Source organism: Magallana gigas, chromosome 9 (assembly GCF_963853765.1).
Source record: "Magallana gigas chromosome 9, xbMagGiga1.1, whole genome shotgun sequence".
Lineage (NCBI taxonomy): Eukaryota > Metazoa > Mollusca > Bivalvia > Ostreida > Ostreidae > Magallana > Magallana gigas.
Genome location: NC_088861.1, coordinates 35,638,080 through 35,659,699, shown reverse-complemented (window position 1 = coordinate 35,659,699; position 21,620 = coordinate 35,638,080). Strand labels below are relative to the sequence as shown.

The following is a 21,620-nucleotide window of genomic DNA, read 5'->3' as shown; positions in this document are numbered from 1 at the left end:
TAAGCGACGGTCAGGCGCGGAACCCTTTTATCGATAAATTGAACTGAAGCAATGCCCACGAAGTTACAGGTGAATATTCAGCAATTGCAAACTTGTCTACTTAATCGGCCGACCATCGGTACTAGTCGAAAGTAAGAAAAGATCACGGAGGACGAAGACAATATGTCAATATGTCTAACGTCTGTTCTGGTTTCACGATTGATTAAACTACTTCGATCACATATGACGAATACAAATGGACTTAAACATAAACTGTTTACTTAAAGAGGAAATTATTAGTGCTTTGATCAATCCTTTCAATATGTCGGCGATTATTTTCTGTTATGATCTCAACAAAACTCCAATGTAAAATTTTTATATAATCGTTTACATCAAGGGGGGGGGGGGGGGGGGGGGGGGTCAAGTCATTACATAGGAATAATTATATAGAAAAAACCAATAAGCCAAAAAATGTCGCTTGTCCGAAATATCCTCGGGTTGGATAGATTCAGGTTTGTCCAAATTATGATTTCAATGGGTAGGGTTGGGCCACAACATAAAAGCGGGTCGCATGGAATATTTAGATAGAATTATATACAGAAAAATATTTAAAATATCTTTTTTAAAAATCGATCGCCTAGAAAAGCAAGTATCAACATATCGTGTATGTAACAATATTACTATAACTATTTATAGTTGTACGTTTGATAATGTGCCTAAGCGGCCACGCAAAAGATCATGTATTTTTGTATATCACACAAGCGACATTGATTCCGATTTGTGCGCGCTATGTTATGATGATGTACCATGTGCTTCTAAATAAATAGTAGATCTCCACGTTCCTGTCTGAAGTTCTTGACATATTGATACATGGTGTCAGAAGTAAAAAAGTGAGTACGTTTTAAGTAACAGACACTTGCTTTGTGGAACATACATGGTGTATTGAGAAAAACGTCGAAGTACGTCTGTGGACCGAATTTCCTCGCATGCAGAGAAACGCAGCGTTGGAGTTTGAAGTAGACTTTATTCGTAAGAGCCGATGAGCATCACTGATCAGATTGACTTTAGTGAATCCTTACGACATTTATTCAATATGGGAGACCAGGCAGCGGCCATGCAAAGTCACATTCCGTTACCCCCGAAACTAGATTTAGGCGGGAACATTTCTCAAACATGGAAAACGTGGAAACAAATATGGAACTCTTACGTGATAGTGACAGGACTTGCAGACAAAGACAATGCGTACCAAGTGGCAACGTTTATTACCTGCATCGGACATGAAGCATTAGAGGTATATAACGGACTTCCGTTCAGAGATGAAAATGAAAAAAATGACCCCACTGTCATCCTAAGATTAATGGAGGAGTACTGTGGGAAAGACAAACACGATATATGAAAGGTACGTCTTTAACAACAAGCATCAGGAATCCAGTGAATCTGTGGACGCTTACGTCACAAAATTGAGGAAACTATCACTGACATGTGAGTTTGGCCAGTTAGCAGATCAGATGATACGAGACAGAATAGTCTGTGGCATAAAAGACAATGCAGTTAGAAAAAAGTTACTACAAGAAGCTGACTTGTCATTACAGAAGTGCGTTGACATATGTCGAGCAGCTGAAAAGACTGCAACCCAGATTAAATCTATGAACCTGCAAGATGAAGTTCATGCACTGAACAAGTCATCTAGAAAACCTCTCAAGGCCAACGCTCCACACAAGGAACAGAGAAAAGGAGGAAAGCCTCATCACGCCGGAGGAAAACCTCATCATGCATCAGGGAAATCTCACCAAGCAAAGAAAACCTCGTGCAGCTTTTGTGGATATCAGCATCCAAGAGAGAAGGAAGCTTGTCCAGCTTACGGCAAAGTCTGTGCAAATTGTGGCAACAAGAACCACTTTAAATCCGTATGCCGACAACCCGAGAAGAGAGTACATTTGTTGGAGAACTGCGACTCTGACTCTACATCTGATGATGAAATTCTCAGTGTGGAACAGACCTCGGGAAAAGAACATCCAAAGAAATTATTCGCTCGTATGAAAATTAATGACCAGTCAAAACTAGTGAAGTTTCAGATTGACTGTGGTGCAACCTGCAATGTGTTAAGCCAGGACATTATCCCGAAAAATGTGAGATTTCATAGAGGACAGCACACCTTGAGAGTCTACAATGGCCAAGAGATGAAGACCATTGGTGCCTGCGAAATTACCTTGACCAATCCAAAGAACGGAGAAAGTTATGATGAGAACTTTGTCGTTGTCAATAGTGGGTCACACCCCATTCTGGGTTCAAGCACAAGTCAACGTATGAAATTAATTGCTGTACAGCATGATAACATCATGAACATAGAGGACTCCGCTGAGGATTGGAAACTCTCTATGGAAGAAATTGAGAAGAAGTTTGGAGACATCTTCACTGGAAATGGACGTTTCAGTGAACAAGTACATTTGGAAGTAGATAATACGGTTCCCCCAGTGAAACTTCCATTGCGACGAGTCCCAGTCGCAATCAAACGCCTACTACAGCAAGAGCTGAAAAGGCTGGAAGGGTTACAAGTCATTGAAGCAGTGAACCAGCCAACTGACTGGGTCTCGAGCCTCTTAGCATTCAAGAAATCCAATGGCAAGTTACGTATTTGTATAGATCCGAAGCCTTTGAACAAGGCCCTGTAGCGCAGTCATTACCCACTTCCGATAATCGAAGATATATTACCGGATTTAGCAAAAGCACGTATCTTCACACTCTGTGATGTGAAGAATGGGTTCTGGCACGTTGAGCTAGATGAGCCGTCCAGCTATCTTACAACCTTCGAAACTCCATATGGACGTTATCGCTGGCGTCGTCTACCATTTGGGATCTCACCAGCACCGGAAATATTCCAGCATCGATTGGAACTAGCCATTCAAAACTTACCTGGTGTTAAAGCTGTAGCAGATGACATCCTCATCTACGGAGAAGGAGAAAGTGAAGAGGAAGCCATACGTGACCATGATCAGAAGCTGAGCAGATTCCTTTATCGTTGCCGTGAACAAGGAATCAAGTTGAACAAGGACAAGTTCAAGTTGCGACTTAAAGAAATGCCCTACATTGGACATGTACTGACAACCAAGGGACTGAAGCCTGACCCTCATAAAGTACAGGCTATCATTGACTTTGAAACTCCTAAGGATGTAGCCGGTGTTCATAGATTCCTAGGACTAGTGAACTACCTAGCCAAGTTTATGAACAACTTAAGTGTCATGTGCGATCCGATTCGTTCCCTCATACACAAGAACGTTGTTTGGAGATGGACACATGAGCATGAAGAAGCCTTTAGCAAGATCAAAGAAGCAATATCACAGGCACCTGTATTGAAATACTTCGACTCGAAGCTAGAAACGACGCTGCAGTGTGATGCATCAAGCACTGGACTTGGCGCAACCCTTCTACAGCAAGGACAGCCTATCGCTTATGCGAGCAGAGCCTTGACTCCAGCTGAACAGCAGTATGCACAGATTGAAAAAGAGCTATTGGCTGTGGTGTTTGGAATGGAACGATTCAACCAGTACACATATGGAAGAAAAGTACTTGTGGAAAGCGACCACAAACCCTTAGAAATAATTCACAAGAAACCTCTGATCTCCGCTCCAAAACGCCTTCAACGCATGTTTTGGAGCAGAAGGGTGTCTTCGCAGAGCCAGAGAATGTGTGTATTGGCCAGGCATGAACTCAGAAATCAAGGATCTAGTCTCTAAGTGTGACACTTGTAGAACTTATGAACCGTCACAACAGAAAGAAACTCTCATCTCGCATGAGACACCTAACCGTCCGTGGTCTGTCGTAGGAGTAGACCTTTTCCAGTCACCAGTCAGCAATGACCAGTACCTCATCACAGTAGACTACTTCAGCAATTTCTTCGAAATAGACAGATTGGAGACCACTTCATCAGCAGCAGTGATCAACAAGTTAAAACAACACTTCGCTAGGCATGGAATTCCAGACAAAGTCATCAGTGACAATGGACCCCAATTTTCCTCTCAACAATTCAGTAAATTTAAGCATATGTGGGAATTCGACCATAGAACATCGAGTCCAACCTACCCACAATCAAATGGGAAAGCAGAAAATGCAGTTAAATCAGCAAAGCAACTGATGAGAAAAGCTAAACACAGTGGACAAGACCCATGGCTTGCTGTACTGGATTTCAGAAACACACCATCCCAGGGTATTGGAGAGAGTCCGTGTCAGCGACTAATGAACCGTAGAACCAAAACGCTGATGCCTGTAAAAGAATCACTACTCTCATCTGTTGGTGATCGAGCTAACATCAAGAACATAAGGAAGGAAAAAGACAGACAAGCGTACTACTATAACCGAACAGCGAAAGACCTACGCGAATTGCAACCAGGAGACACAGTGCGAATGAAGCCAACACAACTGCGAGACAAGGAGTGGAAGAAAGGAACAATCATCGGAAGAGAAGGATCCAGATCGTATAACGTGCAAACTCAAGACGGAACGTACAGGAGAAACCGATCTCACCTAAAAGATACACGTGAGGAAAGAAATGACTTTACGGTATTTCCGGAATACACATCACCGTCTATCGAGGATCTTCCTGAGAACGATCGAAAACCAGCCATAGATGAAACTGCTGACCTGGAACAAAACGCAAATGACCAACCAATGGTAATTACGAGCAGTGAAGTAACAACTAACAGAGAGTCCGCTCCGACCACTCGTTATGGCCGCGTTGTGAAACCACCACGTTATTTGGAGAACTATGTGCAAGCGGTGTACAATGTCTGACTGTTGTGAACTGTTGTCTTTGCATTATTTTCAAAGTCTAGTCAAATGTAAAGTTTTAGATATTTTTGCATAATATTGTCAAGCTAGTCAATATTTACAAGTAGCTGTAGATCTTTTCCTTTTGTTCATATTGTTTGATAAAAAAAAAAGGGAGATGTAACAATATTACTATAACTATTTATAGTTGTACGTTTGATAATGTGCCTAAGCGGCCACGCAAAAGATCATGTATTTTTGTATATCACACAAGCGACATTGATTCCGATTTGTGCGCGCTATGTTATGATGATGTACCATGTGCTTCTAAATAAATAGTAGATCTCCACGTTCCTGTCTGAAGTTCTTGACATATTGATAAAGTGTAGATTCAAGTTTTACTTAGGAAAAACAATTATTTTCAAAAACTCAAATGCATTAATACATGGTATTACTTATATGCACGCATTTTGACATACTAGTATTGTTGATTCTCAATTGCTTAGACTGTGCGTGGCCTCTTGACAATTTGTTGGCCCCACCAGGGGCTCAAAGTTTAATGAAGGTTTATAGATATATTAACAGTTGTTTTCTTCTAATATATGTTTATTTATGTTTAATTTGGAGGGTGGGGAGAGGAGGAAGAAAGGGCTTTAGACGCATTATATAATCGCGTATATTCCCCTCCATAATTCTATACCATGCATGTAGTAATGCATACTTGAAATTGCGTCACTAATTTTGGCAAACCGAAAACGGTATTGCGCAATTTTTACTGGGTACATATATATATATATTTAAAAGGATTTGGAATTTATACCAAACTCACTACATGTGTGGATTACCCATTTAAAAATCAGGTACCAATCTATTTGTATACTTGTATGTTTTAACCAATTAATTTGTTAAGTGGCCTTAAATGGATCAATAGTTAGCTAAACGTCTATTGGAACGAGCGAGGAGTGACACGTGTTTAAAATTTGCAATGTAAAATACAAGTCTTCCGATTGTAAATAAAAATATTGCTGTCGTTCGAATGCATGTGTACGAACTTGATGTGAATGCAAATAATGCATACCAGATATATAAAACCGTATTTTACTTTACAGATAAGCTACGATTAGTTATGCCATATAGGAAATACATTTCTTTAGCGACTTTATATTATGATTGGAATTCCCTTGTGTTATTTTTAAAATCGAAACTGGAAAAATGTACGCCTATAAATTATAATAAGCATAAATCAGAGTGAAATGCTGGGGTAAACTAAATTATCGATCAGTAAACTATTGTTTATAATAAAGATGTTAAAAATATTGCGGAAATAAGCTTTATATAACTCATTTTAATGATTAAAATCCTATCCAAAAAATTACAGAACACAACAAAATGGCAGGACATCAGAAAAGTTCCCTTGTAAAGAGAAGCTTAAGTTGGCCAGTTCAAGACTCAAGCACACCCAAAAATGGAGTGACTATTTATACTACAGAAGGGCGTACCGCTTTATATTTGAAGACCATTCTTCCAAAGCTGCAAGAGATGGACAATAAACTAGGACACTTATTATTAGAAGTTCAAGAAATGAAATCTAAACATCCTGTCAAGAAAAGATTAGCAGTGTCTAGAAGGAAAAAAATTGTAAGGAGTAAGAAATCTTTGAACGGAGGATTAACATGTGATGAAAGGGAATCACACATGCGATGTCAGCAGCAGAAAACACAAACCATGGGAAAAGAAGGCATCAGATATTTTGAAGAAGAGCATAAACATTTCTTAGAAAACATGTTTGCAAGCTTATTGACAGACTATAGAACAAGAGAAATGAAGAGGAGAAAGTCAACCACAGTAAACGAAGTTAACTCAGTCGACACAAAAAGTGAAATGTTACTGGACAGTTTTATGTACAGGGATTATTTTAATGGTTGTCCAGATGGGAGAAAAAATGTAGCATTGCATCCACTCATAGCAACCTCCAGAAACCTTGACGATTTTGTAGCGAAAGAATTGTCCAGCGGTACTCAGCAATCAACCAATCATCCATCCGAGGAAGCTTCTAGGTTGAGCTCAAACAAATCATTATTATTGTCCGAAGGACCACACTCCATGAATCTGGAACTGGTTCGTCTGGAGACATTTAAAAATTTCCCTCCCTCAAGGTCTGTTTCGGCAATCAAGCTTGCTAAAGAAGGCTTCTATTATATAGGCCAGGGAGAGGATGATCTAGTCATTTGCTTCGCATGTAAATCACAGAAAAGGGGATGGAGAGATGGAGACATACCCAGAGAAATTCACCAGCAAATGTCTCCACAATGTCCCTTACTGAATGAGCATAGTGTAAATGTCCCAGTAGGAGGGAGTCTGAACAGTCTTAATGGAAACCACCAACAACATTCAAACACAGAACAAGTCAGTGAAACCTCGGATATTGAAAGAAACAATCAGCATTCAAACTCAGAGCAAGTTAATGAACCTTCACAAAGGACTATACCACAAAATCTATCTGATCCACAAACTACAGAAATTGGAAGACGATCAGAAGCAACTGAAGCAGAATCAACTGTTGAACAAAGCCCTGGAAATGTATCTGGGTCACCAACACTTGACCGTGACCACTTAGTCCCAGCATCCAATAGAAACACAGAGAGGAGTGAAACATTGTCCTTACAGAATAATCAAAGTACTGAGAGTCACTCAAACCCAAATCACAAAAAGTCAAGAGCCATTCAAGAACAGATCAATGCATTTTTAAGAAATTTAGATCCCCTAGAAATCAATTATGATCGTGCGAAATATCATGAATATGCTGTTATGGCAACAAGGGTCAGCTCATTTCAAGATTGGCCGACTAGCTTGACACAAACACCGCAAGTTTTAGCCCTGGCAGGATTTTTCTATGCAGGTCACGGGGATAGCACCCGCTGTTTCTTCTGCGGGGGAGGATTACGTAATTGGGAGCCCGGAGATGAACCTTGGACAGAACATGCCCGATGGTTTCCAAAATGCGCCTTTGTTAGACAATACAGAGGAGACGAGTTTGTTGCATTGGTACAAATTAGACACCAAGAGCTTGTAAGTTTATTTTTTTTTCTTTATTTTTTTTAATTTCAAGAGTAACAACCTTGAAAATTGTATTGTTCTTGATAATTTATTTGTTGATTTTCTTTATTCTTAGAAAGTTTACAAGGAGTTTAACCTTTTTTTTTAAGTGATGCACTAAGATTATTGTGTATCGATGGCTATTTATTGTTTTTTTTTCACAGGAAACTTTAGACGCAATGGGTGAGGGAGCCACTGCTGCATCATCTGTCGAGCAGGGCAGTTCAGTTGAGCAGAATGGAGGATTAACTAGTGGATTAAGACAATCCGATATCACGGCATTTCCATCTTTTCAAAGTGTCCTTGAAATGGGTTACTCTGAAAGTGAAATTAGAGAAGCATTTAATCAGTTGAAAGGGACAAAATGTAATTAACAAGAGGACCACTCACTCTTAGATTAATTAAAATATTAAAACCTGTAAATTGTTATGATAACTTAATGGAAAATTTAAAAAAGGATAAAGAAGTAGGAGAGAGATGAGCAGGTGCTTTGAGAGAGAGAGAGAGAGAGAGAGAGAGAGAGAGAGAGAGAGAGAGAGAGAGAGAGAGAGAGAGTGGAGAGATAAAAGGCATTTAAAATTAATTTTGAAAATATTGTGAAAAATAGCAGCACAAATGTACCATGACGGTAATATTAACAGGTTTCTTTCAGATCCAGAAGACATCACTGGGATGGATCTTATGGAGGTCATTTTGAGTAAGGAAGATAGAAATAATGGACTGGACATCCCCTCTCCAATTTACAGCCCTAGACCAACCAATGGAAATCAGTCCAGAAATCCTTATGTTGATCACAATACACCTGATGTATCTCAGGGAGGTCAATTAGAGGCAGCAATTGGGCCTTCCCCACATGAAACATCAGAATCTTGGGCCCAAGAAAAAACACCAAAAAATCAGGACAAAGGTCATTTTTATGATAATATTTTATTATAATATCAATTTAAATATTCAGTTAACAAATTTGAATCGATTCATTTTATGTGACATTTAGAAAAGTCCTTTTTGACATTCAGAAAAGTCCTAAAATTTGCAATTTTTGTGATTTAGATGCTGCTACATCTAGCACAGAAGGAAAATTTAACTCCATGAATGATGCACTGGCACCTGCAATGTCTCTGGAAGGTAAACATTCATACATAATTGGAACTTCCTGATGAATATTTAATTGCATCCAATATAACCAGTTTTTTTTTTTGGACAAATTGAAAATTAAACAACATTATAGAATTGTTTTAATTTTTTCAAAAGCATTATTTCTTTTACTTATATTTGTGTTCTTGCAGAAAAATGCAAGAAAACATTATGTTTAGAAATTTTTTGAAAAATTGATATTTCATCAGCATAAAGTTTTTTAACTGATTAAAAATAAAATAACTCCATATTCCGACCTTTTCAGGATCACATTAGACATAATTTTGGTAAAAATCATTTAAATATATATATTTACGTAAAATTCGTAAAATTAAAGCTTTGGATAGGTTTTGTTATTTTATCACTCTAGAGAGTATCTTTATCTTCTTGTCATTATAGAAAATAACAAACCGTTGATCAAAGCTTATCATTTTAATCGCATAAGATTCTTTTGATCTCGGTAAGTATCATAAATCGAGATCGGTATAAGGAAATTGCAGCAACATACGCTGATAACCCTTGTTACTTAAGATGCTTTCAAGACAAATCCTCTATTCAAATATATTTACTAGTTAAGTAGCTATACTGTTCTACAAGAGAGGAATAGCTGGGTGTTTTTTTTTTACATGTATTTTGAATAGTTTAATTCTAACATTTTTTTTTGGGGGGGGGGGGGGAATATATGCTCCTAGCTAAGCGTTTATGAATAAAAATAGCTCTAACAAGTAAGTCAAATTTGATCTATCTCCCTTTGTGTATTTACCTGCCTAATTGCACTGCAATCGTCAGTCAGGATTTGAATATGTCCATGGACTTTTTGCAATAATTGTTCAAAGAATCTTCAGAACGATAATTCGGGGTAAGATTTAACTTTACAACGTAATGATGTTTATATCCAGGAAAATAAATAAGCGATACATGTTTTCAAATTCGCAGTCGACACATGTATTCATTCCAATATGTGATTACAAAAGTCAGTATTTTTAATCGATTTGCTCTAAATAAATATCTAGGTAGACTGTTTTCTTTATTTAATACATCGTTTATAGGTCTTAATTAGATCGGTCACGAACTAGACGTAATAACGCGTCAATTATGCAGACGTTGTTTTGTGACGTATGGAAATTTAACTTAAAGAAAGATAATTTATTGCATGTACAGTGATTTCAAAATATAGTAATATATATGAACAGCATTTAAAAAGCAATTAATCAAACTGATTTCATTTTGAAATACGCCGTACATCTTTCAGGGATCAGTTTGCGATGACTTCATGACGATGTGCTGCTGCATGCGCCGTAAGTCAGATGGATAAAGGAATCCCTTAAGCTTATAACTACATGTGTATGAAAAGACAGATAAAGATATTGTTTAAAGTCCTTTTAAGATTATACATTGTGTTATAATAATGATTTCATCTTTGGTGTGCAAAGTTTTGTTCTTCGAGAAATGTCACAATTTGTACGTTAACTATTTGTCATTTTGACTTAGCAGTGGCTTTGGGTGTGTAACTAAATTTACCCTTAAACGCTTTTGTTAAAATACGCGTTTACATTGCTTTAGAATTAAATTACACACCTCAAGCATTAATTGTTAAAATAAGAATTCTAGTTTGACATTGAAATTATAAGCTACGCAAAGACACAAAATTGGTTGAAACAATGTGACAATATATAAAATCCGAAAAATCATGAAACTTACATCAATATTCCAATGAAATATGTTCGTGCTAATAAATTTCTTAGATGGGAATTTTAGGTATGGCAATAAGTCATTATATTTAAGGTAATCCATGCATAACTAAGGCGAATTAAACTATTTATATTAATCTTAAGTACATCAAATAGGTTTTTTAAAGCTAATATGAGGCTGGCATAAACCAAACTCGGGTGTATGTATGTAGTCAATTATATGAAATGTTTACACTGATTTTTTTTAAAGAGTTGTCTGCCCTTTAGGACAATTTTCAAAAATCTCTTTTCTGAAAATATGTATCGTAAACTATTTATTATTTTAGGATATTTGAAGAAAGGGAAAACTTTTGCAACTTTATATCAAGAGAAATATGAGAAAATTGTACTTAAGAAATATACTTAAAAATGCACTTCTTTCATAGACTTCAATGTTAAAATCAACATATGATAACTTTATTAATATATATTTTTTTTTTCAAAGGCGAATCTTTATTTCTAATAAACTCCTAAATATCGCACTAATATTTTAGTGATCAAACTTGAAATCTATTAGATATGAAATATGATAGTTATGGATGGATTACCATAAATCAGTTAGTCGTACTTTTTCCGATAGATACTTGTAAGTAGAAAATAGAAATTTATTAACATATTTGTGTGTGTAAGTGCAAGATATTATGTTGTTATTTGGCATCATTTGAAACAATGACTGTCCGTGTAATTATTTTTTTTTATATATTAACAAGAATTTATTCTTATTGTAATGGATAATTCCAGTTATTATTTGTCTAACTATCTTTTTAGAATCGTGTTAAATTCGACACTTTAAGACAGATTATGTAACGGAGATTTCCTGTTCAGCAAACGAGAAACATGCGTGTTTTGATTGACGCTATGCATTTGATCGTCTTCCCTATTGTACCTGCAGGAACAATTGATCAAATTCAATTCGTACTGTAGTTGAATTTTTTATGCTTTTTTTTTGTTTTCTGGGGTTTTTTGGTGAAAACTTGTTGTAAAGCTAATATAAAATGAATTCTGAATCTAATACATGCCACCAGTTGTATATCTAAGTGTAATTTTTAGAGGAAACAAGTCTTCGCTATGTATATATAAGGTACGTAATCTGTTTTGTTAACGGTAACATTTTATATTTTCGCGTTAACTACAGGTAGAAACACAATTAAAATTGTTCTATTGTTTGACAAATCTTATTTTTTAATGTAGCATTTTCTATTTAGCAATGTTTAGAACTTTGGTTATTTATTGACAAAAGAGCTTTCCATTGCAAGCAACTTGTGATTTCAGATTGCAAAATTTTGGTTGACATAATAAATACGATTTTTTTTCATTGTAAAAAAAAATAAAGTCGAAAAAACAAATTATAATTATAAGAAAGTCATGTCGTTATTTTGTCTATTGAACACATTGTTCCTTTTGTTTCATTATTCAAGTATCTCTTATTTAGTTTGTACATACAATACCGTTTTAGAAAGGTTTGATATTTACAGTCTTAGTCATATTAACCTATATAGTCAAGTTGTTTGATGTAAGACAAAAGGATGGTTTGATTTAGTGATGATTTGATTCTATTTTGAAGGCGATTGGTATCTCCGTTTCCATTGTATTTTGTGGGGGAAGTACTAGTGTTCTTAAAAAAAGATTTTGTTGCCGCATTATTTTTTTCGGATTTTTAAATTTTTAAGATAAATCCGCAGCGGCGCAGTTCTTCACCTGTTCTAAATGATTAAACAGGCATTGTTCTGTTCTTGTATGCTTAATTTGATTATATAACAATGTGTTAAACTTCATAAAAAATTGTTTTTTTTTAATCTGTTGACCACAGTTTTGGCCAGTTTGTGGCAAAAACAAAACCATTCAAGAAATGTTTACATTTCTATTCTCAAATGTACAAGATGGCTGCACTTCCCCTTTAGTCAAGGTCGCAGAAGAACAGAAATGCACATGTGCTTCAGGTTCCATTCTACTGTTATGGTAATGTTGGGTTTACCAGCATTCAAGAGCACATAATTAGAACATATCAAATCGTTTTTCAGGTTGTATTTAAAATGGGTTTTCTTGAGATATTGTGTATTCTGTTTTGCGTTGTATTTTTTCAAAATAAAATAAGTTAACAACACATCAGTTTTCTATATTATTTCAAAATTTTGAAATAGGAGTACATTTAGATATTATAATTCAAAAATCTTATCGTTGACATCAGAGTTATTGCATAGGTAAAACAGCAGTTTTTATTTTTCGCTTTGCATTAAATAATTAAAATCGAGTGTTAGATACAGTTTTAAAAAAAAGAAACAAACCAAAAACAAAAAACAAAACAAAAAACAAAACAAAACAAAAACAAAACGAGACAAAAAATTCTAATTATTTGACAGTTTTGCTGACGAATCAGAAAATCTAATTTTTTATGATAAGTTAGAGTTGTTTGAATGCATTGTTACCCAACAATTTATTTTCTTTCCTGCAATTGTTACCCAACAAATTTTGTTCTTTTCCTGCAATTTTCTGTGTAGTCTGTCCTTACATCCTCATCCTTATTCGTAGACCTAACTACATCACATATGTAGAAAAACCAGCGGTTGGGAAAAAACAAAAACAAAAAAGAAACAAGGGAACTTGCTTTGACCGTTTTCTGCAATAGATAATATTCCGAATTTCATCAATGATCACAAAAACTGTTATTCACAAAATCATTAGTATAAATAGTGAAAATCAAATTTAATTGCGAATCGATTTCGTCATAAATAATGATGTTATCTCTTTAAATGATAATGTCATAAGTTTTTGCCTTGAATGAATAACCCTATACCTAGATAGGAAATACAGAGACAATTATGAAATGCGCTGCAAACAAGTCGAGTGATAAACTATTCTATCTAAAAATGTATTAATTTTGCAATATGAAACAACTATCTGGCTACCTAGTACATGTACATATTTTTTCAGGATTTGGGGTACAGGGTCACTCTAAATAATTGCGTATCTAATTCTGGGATAAAAAAACAATTCATGGAAACTATGTTAACGCCTACATACAAATATTTCTTTTATAAAGACTTTAGCATTTTGCTAACAGATTGATAATACTTCTTATCTGAAACGACGACTTTTCAATAACTTGTGAGATTTCTCATGTCCACTTTGACCTTCATTTAGATCAACAGATCATCTGTTCAAAGATTGGACTGACTTTGTTGTATGTCCTAAGCTTTCAAATGCTCAAGATTTAATTTTTAGCAGTAACTGTATCTAAGTATTTAGAGCCAAAAAATTCTAAACTGCGACCACACTGATCTATATTAGCTATCCATCTGCCTCAAAATTAATGAAGTAAGAGATACTGATTATATAGATATTTATGTCCTATTTTTAATGTCTACTCTTCAGTCAGTTTAGAGTGATTATATGCTACGGTTTAATGTATTGTGAATATCATCAGGTTTTAATTGCATTATATTTGTTATGAATAAGTTATGGCTTAAGCAAACAAGTAAACATTTGCATTTCGAGTCCATTGGTACATTTGTTAAAATCATGAATTGTAATGATAAAAAGCAAATATAAGAAATTATGGCGCTGTTATATTATCCTAACTACATGTTTCTTGACAGTATCTAAGTTTCGTTTACTTAAACATTAACTTTAATTTCTTTTATACAAACAACTTGATTTATTTTCATTATTACCAATAAAGGTGGGTGATAAAAATCCAAAAACAGTAAATAAAAAAACATATTCGACCGTCCTTATAAAGCACTTCACTTTTTACAATAACTAAAGTACTTTATTTCTTCAAATGAAATATCATTTTTGTAAATTGATAGAGGTTCTCCAAGATTTAGCGTCAAATTATAATAATCCTCGTCTGTTCTTTATAATACATTGTATTCTAATTTAACATGAAATAATTGTTCAAGTATCTATACATTTTACAATCACTGGTGTTTACAAATTTGTTTAGCTGAGATAGAGTCAAAATGTTAATTTAAAACTTTCAAATATGATACATGGAAATAATTTTATGAGAGTTATCGGACATTGCCTTTCCGAGGATTAGAGATTGAACACTACATATAAATGGGCAATAGTACAAGGGTATATAAACAAACCCCTGAACCTCTTGGTCGATGTTTGTATTCACACTGCTGTTTTAGATTTTGCCCTTTTTTCCCTGTTTCAGGGGGAATTTTCCGTTTGTATATGATGCATTGGGCAGTATTTGTCCTGGCTTAAAATTGATAATTTCATCGCGACCTAGTAACACGGAAATGTGAGATGTTCGTCTACACAGGCAAGACCTGTTTAAGGAAATATTTTGAACTGCTTAATTAAATGATTATACTATTGATAATTACAAAAAATATGTTTAACGCTGAAAAACATTTTTATTCGTGTGTGGTACAAATCATTAGCTACGCCTCCAACGTATAGGGGTTTAGGAAATTCCAAGCTACAGACAATTATTATATTCAAAACCTCATAATCCGTTTCTACATGGGTGTCATAGATTTACATCCCTTCTTGCTATCAAGGAAGATCCAAGTCAATACCGTCAGGGGATAAACATGATTCGATTCTGGAACATAGTATTTTCATTTGACCCTGATCATTATTACCAAACTTATATTGGACATGGATGATTATACATGTAGCCTAGTATGCTTTTAAAAAATAACCGTTTGGTGAAGTGAAATAAAAGAAATACAAACTGATTGTACTTCTAAATTAAGGTTTTGGCCATTATTTCGAGACTCAGTCTATTTTAAAATATTAGTCTTGTGGAGAAAAATGTATTGCATTATTATTCTGAGATTCTGGCGAGTTAAACCATTGAATTTCTTTTTCAAAGTTACGTAAAAATGTACAATGTAAACATGATTCTTACGGGGTTAGAAACAAATAGTTCTATGAACTTGAAAAGTACTTTAGATCTATATTTGCACAATTTAGATGTGGTGTATTCTCAATAACGGTAGAAACTTGAATATATCGGGGTGAAGTTATATAAGAGAGAATGTGTATACTTTGCTCTTTAAATCAAGTTAAGGATAAATATCATTTTTTGTTATATTGTGAAAAATGTAATTATTCAAAAATACACTATTAACAAGTATTTGGTGTCTACAAAATTAGTACTCATATAAAAATTACAAATTTTTTTAATTATCAAATAATCCCAGCACGTATCGAACTTATAAACAAGGTATACTCAATAAGATGCTCAAAAATATATCATTTATGATGTTTTGATACATTAAAATATTGCATGATTCACGCCAGGTATAAATCTTTTCATACAATGGATGATCACTAATATGCTAAGATATTCATTATTACTTACATGTACTTTTTAAATTTATTAGTTACTACATTTCATTTTTCATTATTACAGTATGCAATGAGACTGATGTATCGCACCTTGCATGCTGAATAATTCGTAAAATTATATATATGTATTTAAGTGACTGATTTGTTCGGGGGTACTTTATTTGTCATGTGTACTGCTTCTAACAATCTATGTATATTTACAGATACTATTGTACAAGAGTATGATAAATAAATTACTTACTCACTACAGGGGATATAGGAATAGCGGTGCGGAAGAAGAAATATGGCGGGAAAATGCCCTCTACGAATAGTGTTCAGCTTTCAGCTGATGTCTTAAGTTGATCCAATTCTAATATACACATGAATGGTGATAAGTTAACACTCACAAGTGAGTCATTGATATTAAAATATGAAAAAGTCGACCTTGGGTCAAGGTTATGGACTTTTATGTATTCATGCATATAATTATGTAGTTCATAAAAGACGATATATATAGAATATGATTAAAGCATGTAAAAGAAACACCTATATAAATAATTGAACCAACGCGATTTTTAAGCGCTTCATACTGATTTCAAATAAAAGTAAAGAAATACAAAAAATATACATAAAGTGAAAGATTTTACTTTAATTTTTAATTTTACCACCATATGCCTAAGATTAATCAACGAACAAATACACACACACACACACACACACACACACACACACACACATATATATATATATATATATATATATATATATGTATATATATATATATATATATATATATATATATATATATATATATATATATATATATATAATGTGTACCTTTAATTCATCAATTGTACATGGAAAATAAAAATAAAATTATATATAAATTTATGAAAGTAAGAAGCATAGACATGCTAAATTCACTTTGATTGTTTTTAACAGCAAGATAATCAAGTTTGATAAAATAATACAATGCAACTTAGAATTGATGGGATTTTGAAAATATTACATGTTAATACGTTCTTAAACGATATTTTAAAATTTGCACTTAAATACATGTCATCACACCTTGGTAAAAGAGAACAAACACATAGAGCCAAGTGTGCCTCACGTGATATACAGTCGTCAATGATATATTATATCTAAAATGTATACCGCAATGAGTGTTGTAATATAAACATAATCACAGAAAATATATAATTTACTTCTTGTTTATGGTTTCTAAAAATATTTCAATTTAAATAATGATATACTGAAATTGTAAACAAACTATTAAATGTCATTTTAGCAGAAATATGAGAATAACTAGCTCACCTTAAAATGCTCGGGAACTACTTTAAATACTTAAGATGCGTTCGACTGGGGAAGTTTTGAACATTACATGTAACGATTGATTAAATTGTTTACCGTCAACTTCTAGGTTAAAAACTATATATATCACCTAATGTTTTGTTAATAAAAACTTTCATTTCATGTTAATGAACGTCAATTTTGAAGTTTGATTATCAATTCAAATATTATTTAAACGAAAATATAAACTAAAGAAAACACTGTTATAATATGTAATGATGTACATGTCTAAGTAAAAAAAAATACTCTCCTGGTACATCCGTCTACAGTGCATAAGAACCAGATAAACTAAATAATAGTATCCTGTTGGATCAGTATTTTAAATTTTTCAACGAAAGAGTAATGGTATGACATGTACACAGATGTGTGACTGTTAAATATCTGTTAAAAACTGTTTAAAAACAAGCCCAGTATGCACTGATAAACTTAGGAAGTGCAATGCAATAACCGTTTGTAAAGACTTGATGACTGATTAAATGGAACTGGATGACCTAGATTCGACAAATGATTTAATTTAAGTGTACCCTGTTACACCAAAACAACACTCGCTAGAGTTCTGGGGAAAATTCAGACACATGCTAATATTAATTAAAAAGCTATACATTTACTTTTCATTTCTGGTTTCTGTGATAGAAAGTCAGTGATGGACTTATAAAGAGATACAACTTGGATTTAATATAAATGTAAAACGCATTAAATTTTTCATAGTAATGCTTTTTTAAAAAATTCAAACTTTACTCTGTTATAACAATTAGTATATTTAGTAAATTTTATTTGTTATAAGAAATAAGCAATAAGATGTTTAAAAAAATTCGGCGTTTCTTATTTTATTTTGATAGTTTCTTACTTTGCTTCGTTAGACTCCAAATTCGCATTCCTTCCAATATGTAAGTTATGATTATATTTTTAAGATTAGATACAAAGTATAGGTATGTTTTATCAAATATAGAAAAATACGACTATATTGTTAATAAAAAAAAATAGAACGTCATATAAAAACATGACTTGAAATATAACTTCAAAACGACATTGTAAAAGATGTGAGGATTAATAAAGTTAACACTACTGCATCAAGTAATAGTTACACACATTTAAATTGTTTACAGAAAAATGACTGCACTTTAGTTGGTTAGTTCTACATGTATCTGTTGTCATGTATTTAGTTTTTCATAAGATCTTTATTAAACTATGTTGGAAGTGCATTTGAGCACATATACTTGTATTTAATCTTATATGGGTGTCTATTTGTAGGATTGGTGTTACTTGATGCACCATTATAACACTCAAAATAAATAGCCAGCGTCTCAATTCAAGTTAATTATCTATAATAAGTTTAAACTAAACTTACCTGATAAAAAAAAATTAAAGACGGGATCTTAATATAATGGGGCAACATCAATAATGAAAGCCTACACACTAATCATACGTTGCTTTTTTTAAAATTTATAGTTGTTATATTTATGTCTCCAATTTGATGAAATCTTAAAATAAAATCTACATTAAAGCAGGAAGGAATTCAACATGTGTCTTATTGGTGTGAGTTCATCTACAGGACTGTTTAAATCTATTAGCGATATTTTTACATTACCCTGACAGGATATCACGTTCTGTGATTTATACCCTTTGTTTTTTAGCCAAATCGGAGGTGCGCCCTTGTTCTACAATATCAGTTTAACAGCTAACAACGTAAACAATTTTACAATGGTTTAGGATTGAGGAAGGATGTGCGGTCTCATAAGTTAGTGCATAAGCATAAAAAAGGTTGACAGTAGATGTAAGATTAACATAAAATGGTATATAATACCCTTCCGTCCTTAGTGAGGATCGGAAGATGATCATCTCTCTAAATCGAAGTGACCTACAGTAGAATCTAGGCTAATCTAAGTCGTTATCTTCATTTTGATGACTGGAAACCAATGAATAATGTTTATCTACTCATAAAAGGTTACAGGCGTAGTGTATTGATCTAATGTAATCTGTCACACACAATATATTGAGCGGACAAAAGAAGATTCCGTTGTATTTTTAGCATACACTTTAAATTTTTACCTTAATATGTGTCTAATAAATTAATGAAGGACTCATCGTAGTCTTACAAGCTTATCAGGTTTATATTTGTCGAAAAAATAAAAGGTTTATAACTAAAGAAATTGTACCGAAAACGCTTGGTCTTCTGACTCACCTATCAAAGAGTCTATAGAGAGGTTCAAACCATATGTTTCATTTAAAGGACGGTATAAAAACCCCTTCGTATGCGTACGATTCGTTGCCAATGGGTATTTTATTTCGTTTGCCTTTTTATACCCGCACTTTCTAAAGAAAGTTCGGGTATATTGTTGTTACCCTGTTCCGTCCGTCCGTCCGTCCGTCTGTCCGTCCGTCCGTCTGTCACGTTTTACTTTCTCAAACTGCTCTTACATCTTATAAACCAGCAAACTGAACTCTTGGAGTTTGATTTGGGGTATCATGTTGTTTTGTAAAAAGGTTTCAAAAATTCTCTGTTAGTCCTGGGGGTCAAATAATTGGTAAAAAATGACGTTTTTTCACAAAAAACCTTCTTCCTCGAACTCCTCCTACATTTTCAAAAGTAGACAAATCCTCTTTTGGAATATGTTTTAGGGTATCCTATAGATGCGCAATAAGGTTTCGGAATTTTCAATTTTGTCCTGGGGTTCATTTAATGGCTAAAAAATGACGTTTTTTTTTTTTACAAAAAAACTGGTTTAAAAAACGTCATTTTTTTAAAGCAGTAGCCAAATGATCTTTTAGAATATGATTGGGGGTGTCATATTGAGGCATGATCAGGTTCCAGAATTTTTTTTTTAATTAAGGGGATCAGTGGGCAACAAAAAATGACGTTTTTTGGCAAAAAAAAATATGGTTCCCAGAACTCCTCTTACAACTTTTGAAGTAGCTAAGTCATCTCTTGGGATATAATTGGGGCTGTCCTATATGTGCAATAAGGTTTTAAAAATTTAAATTTCATCCTGGGAGTCAAATAGTAGCAGAAAATTGACATTTATCACTAAAAAAACAAACATTGATCCAAGAGCTCCTCTTATGATTTAATGGATAGACAATCATATCTTGGGATATGATAGGGACTGTTCTATAGATGTGCAGTAAGGTTTTCAAAATTTAAATTTCATCCAGGGAGTCAATATGTAGCAGAAAATTGACGTTTATCACTTAAAAAAAAACATAGATCCTAGAACTCCTTTTATGATTTAATGGATAGACACATCATATCTTGGGATATGAAAGGAACTGTTCCATAGATGTGCATTACGATTTTGAAAAATTAAATTTAACCCTGAGGCCCATTACCTACCGGTACATACCTTTTGATGCCCTTTAAGGATCAAGAATATATATGGTTAAGGGGTAGGGATCTCAACTGTTTTCGAGATATTCGTGCACTTCCTGTTCAAGGTGGGTCATGACCAACCCCGGGGCCCATGACCTACATACCGTTTGATGCCCCTTGACACAAGGAACAAGAATATATATGGTTTAAGGGTGGGGATCTCAACTGTTTTGAAGATATTAAGGGACTTGCTGTTTGAGGGCGTCAGGACCACCCACAGGGCCCATGACCTACATAACATTTGATGCCCCTTGACATCAGAAACATGAATATATATGGTTTAGGGGTCATGATTATAACAGTTTCTGAGATATATGGTAATTTCAAATTCCTGGGGGGTGGGGATGACCCCAGGGGTCAGATTTAATAAACCCTATATATTGCCAGTAACAGCCAATATATGATTATGAAAACCCTATATTATTATCTTTGTCCGTTTTCAAGTTACTATTTACAATAGAGTCTATAGCTATGATTCTTCCTACAAGGTTCAATGTTAGACCCCACACCCTTTTGACACCCCCCTCCCCCCCCCTCCCCCGAAAAGTGGTTGTCTAACCCAAAATGAGAAAAATCAAACCAGGGTGCACAACTAGATTTGCAGGCCTATCATATCCTAGAGTTTTGTATAATTATGTTCAGCCATCTCTGAGAAACAAGTTCAGAGCGGGAAAGAAGAAAAAGAAGATGAAGAATATATACATGTATTAAGAACCGTACAAAAACAATAAGTCTCCAAACTTCATTCAGGAGACTTAATAATTAATAAAGATTAAATAGAGATAGGATCATCAAACATCAATAATTTAAAGATAATTGACAATTTCTGATTCTAAGGGGGTCAGGATGACCCCTTAGGGTCATGACTTACATGCCATAATGATCTGATGCGCCTGCATGACCTAAGG

At 34.0% G+C, this 21,620-nt stretch overlaps 1 protein-coding gene across 4 annotated transcripts in view; it reads left to right on the top strand.

Moving 5' to 3' along the window:
- The first annotated feature begins 6,126 nt into the window (after positions 1 to 6,126).
- The window catches only part of LOC105334815 (baculoviral IAP repeat-containing protein 2), a 55,450-nt gene continuing 39,956 nt past the window's right edge, over positions 6,127 to 21,620 (top strand). Inside the window, exons 1-5 of one of the 4 annotated variants that reach the window (XM_066070976.1) lie at positions 6,127 to 7,752; positions 8,004 to 8,205; positions 8,492 to 8,746; positions 8,890 to 8,964; positions 10,226 to 11,312. In XM_066070976.1, coding sequence (XP_065927048.1) covers positions 6,133 to 7,752; positions 8,004 to 8,205; positions 8,492 to 8,746; positions 8,890 to 8,964; positions 10,226 to 10,242 — 2,169 coding nt within the window. In that variant the 5' untranslated portion in view covers positions 6,127 to 6,132 and the 3' untranslated portion in view covers positions 10,243 to 11,312. Of the gene's footprint in view, positions 7,813 to 8,003; positions 8,206 to 8,491; positions 8,747 to 8,889; positions 8,965 to 10,225; positions 11,313 to 21,620 lie in introns of those variants that run through there. The other 3 variants (XM_066070974.1, XM_066070975.1, XM_066070973.1) reach the window with 3 other exon arrangements.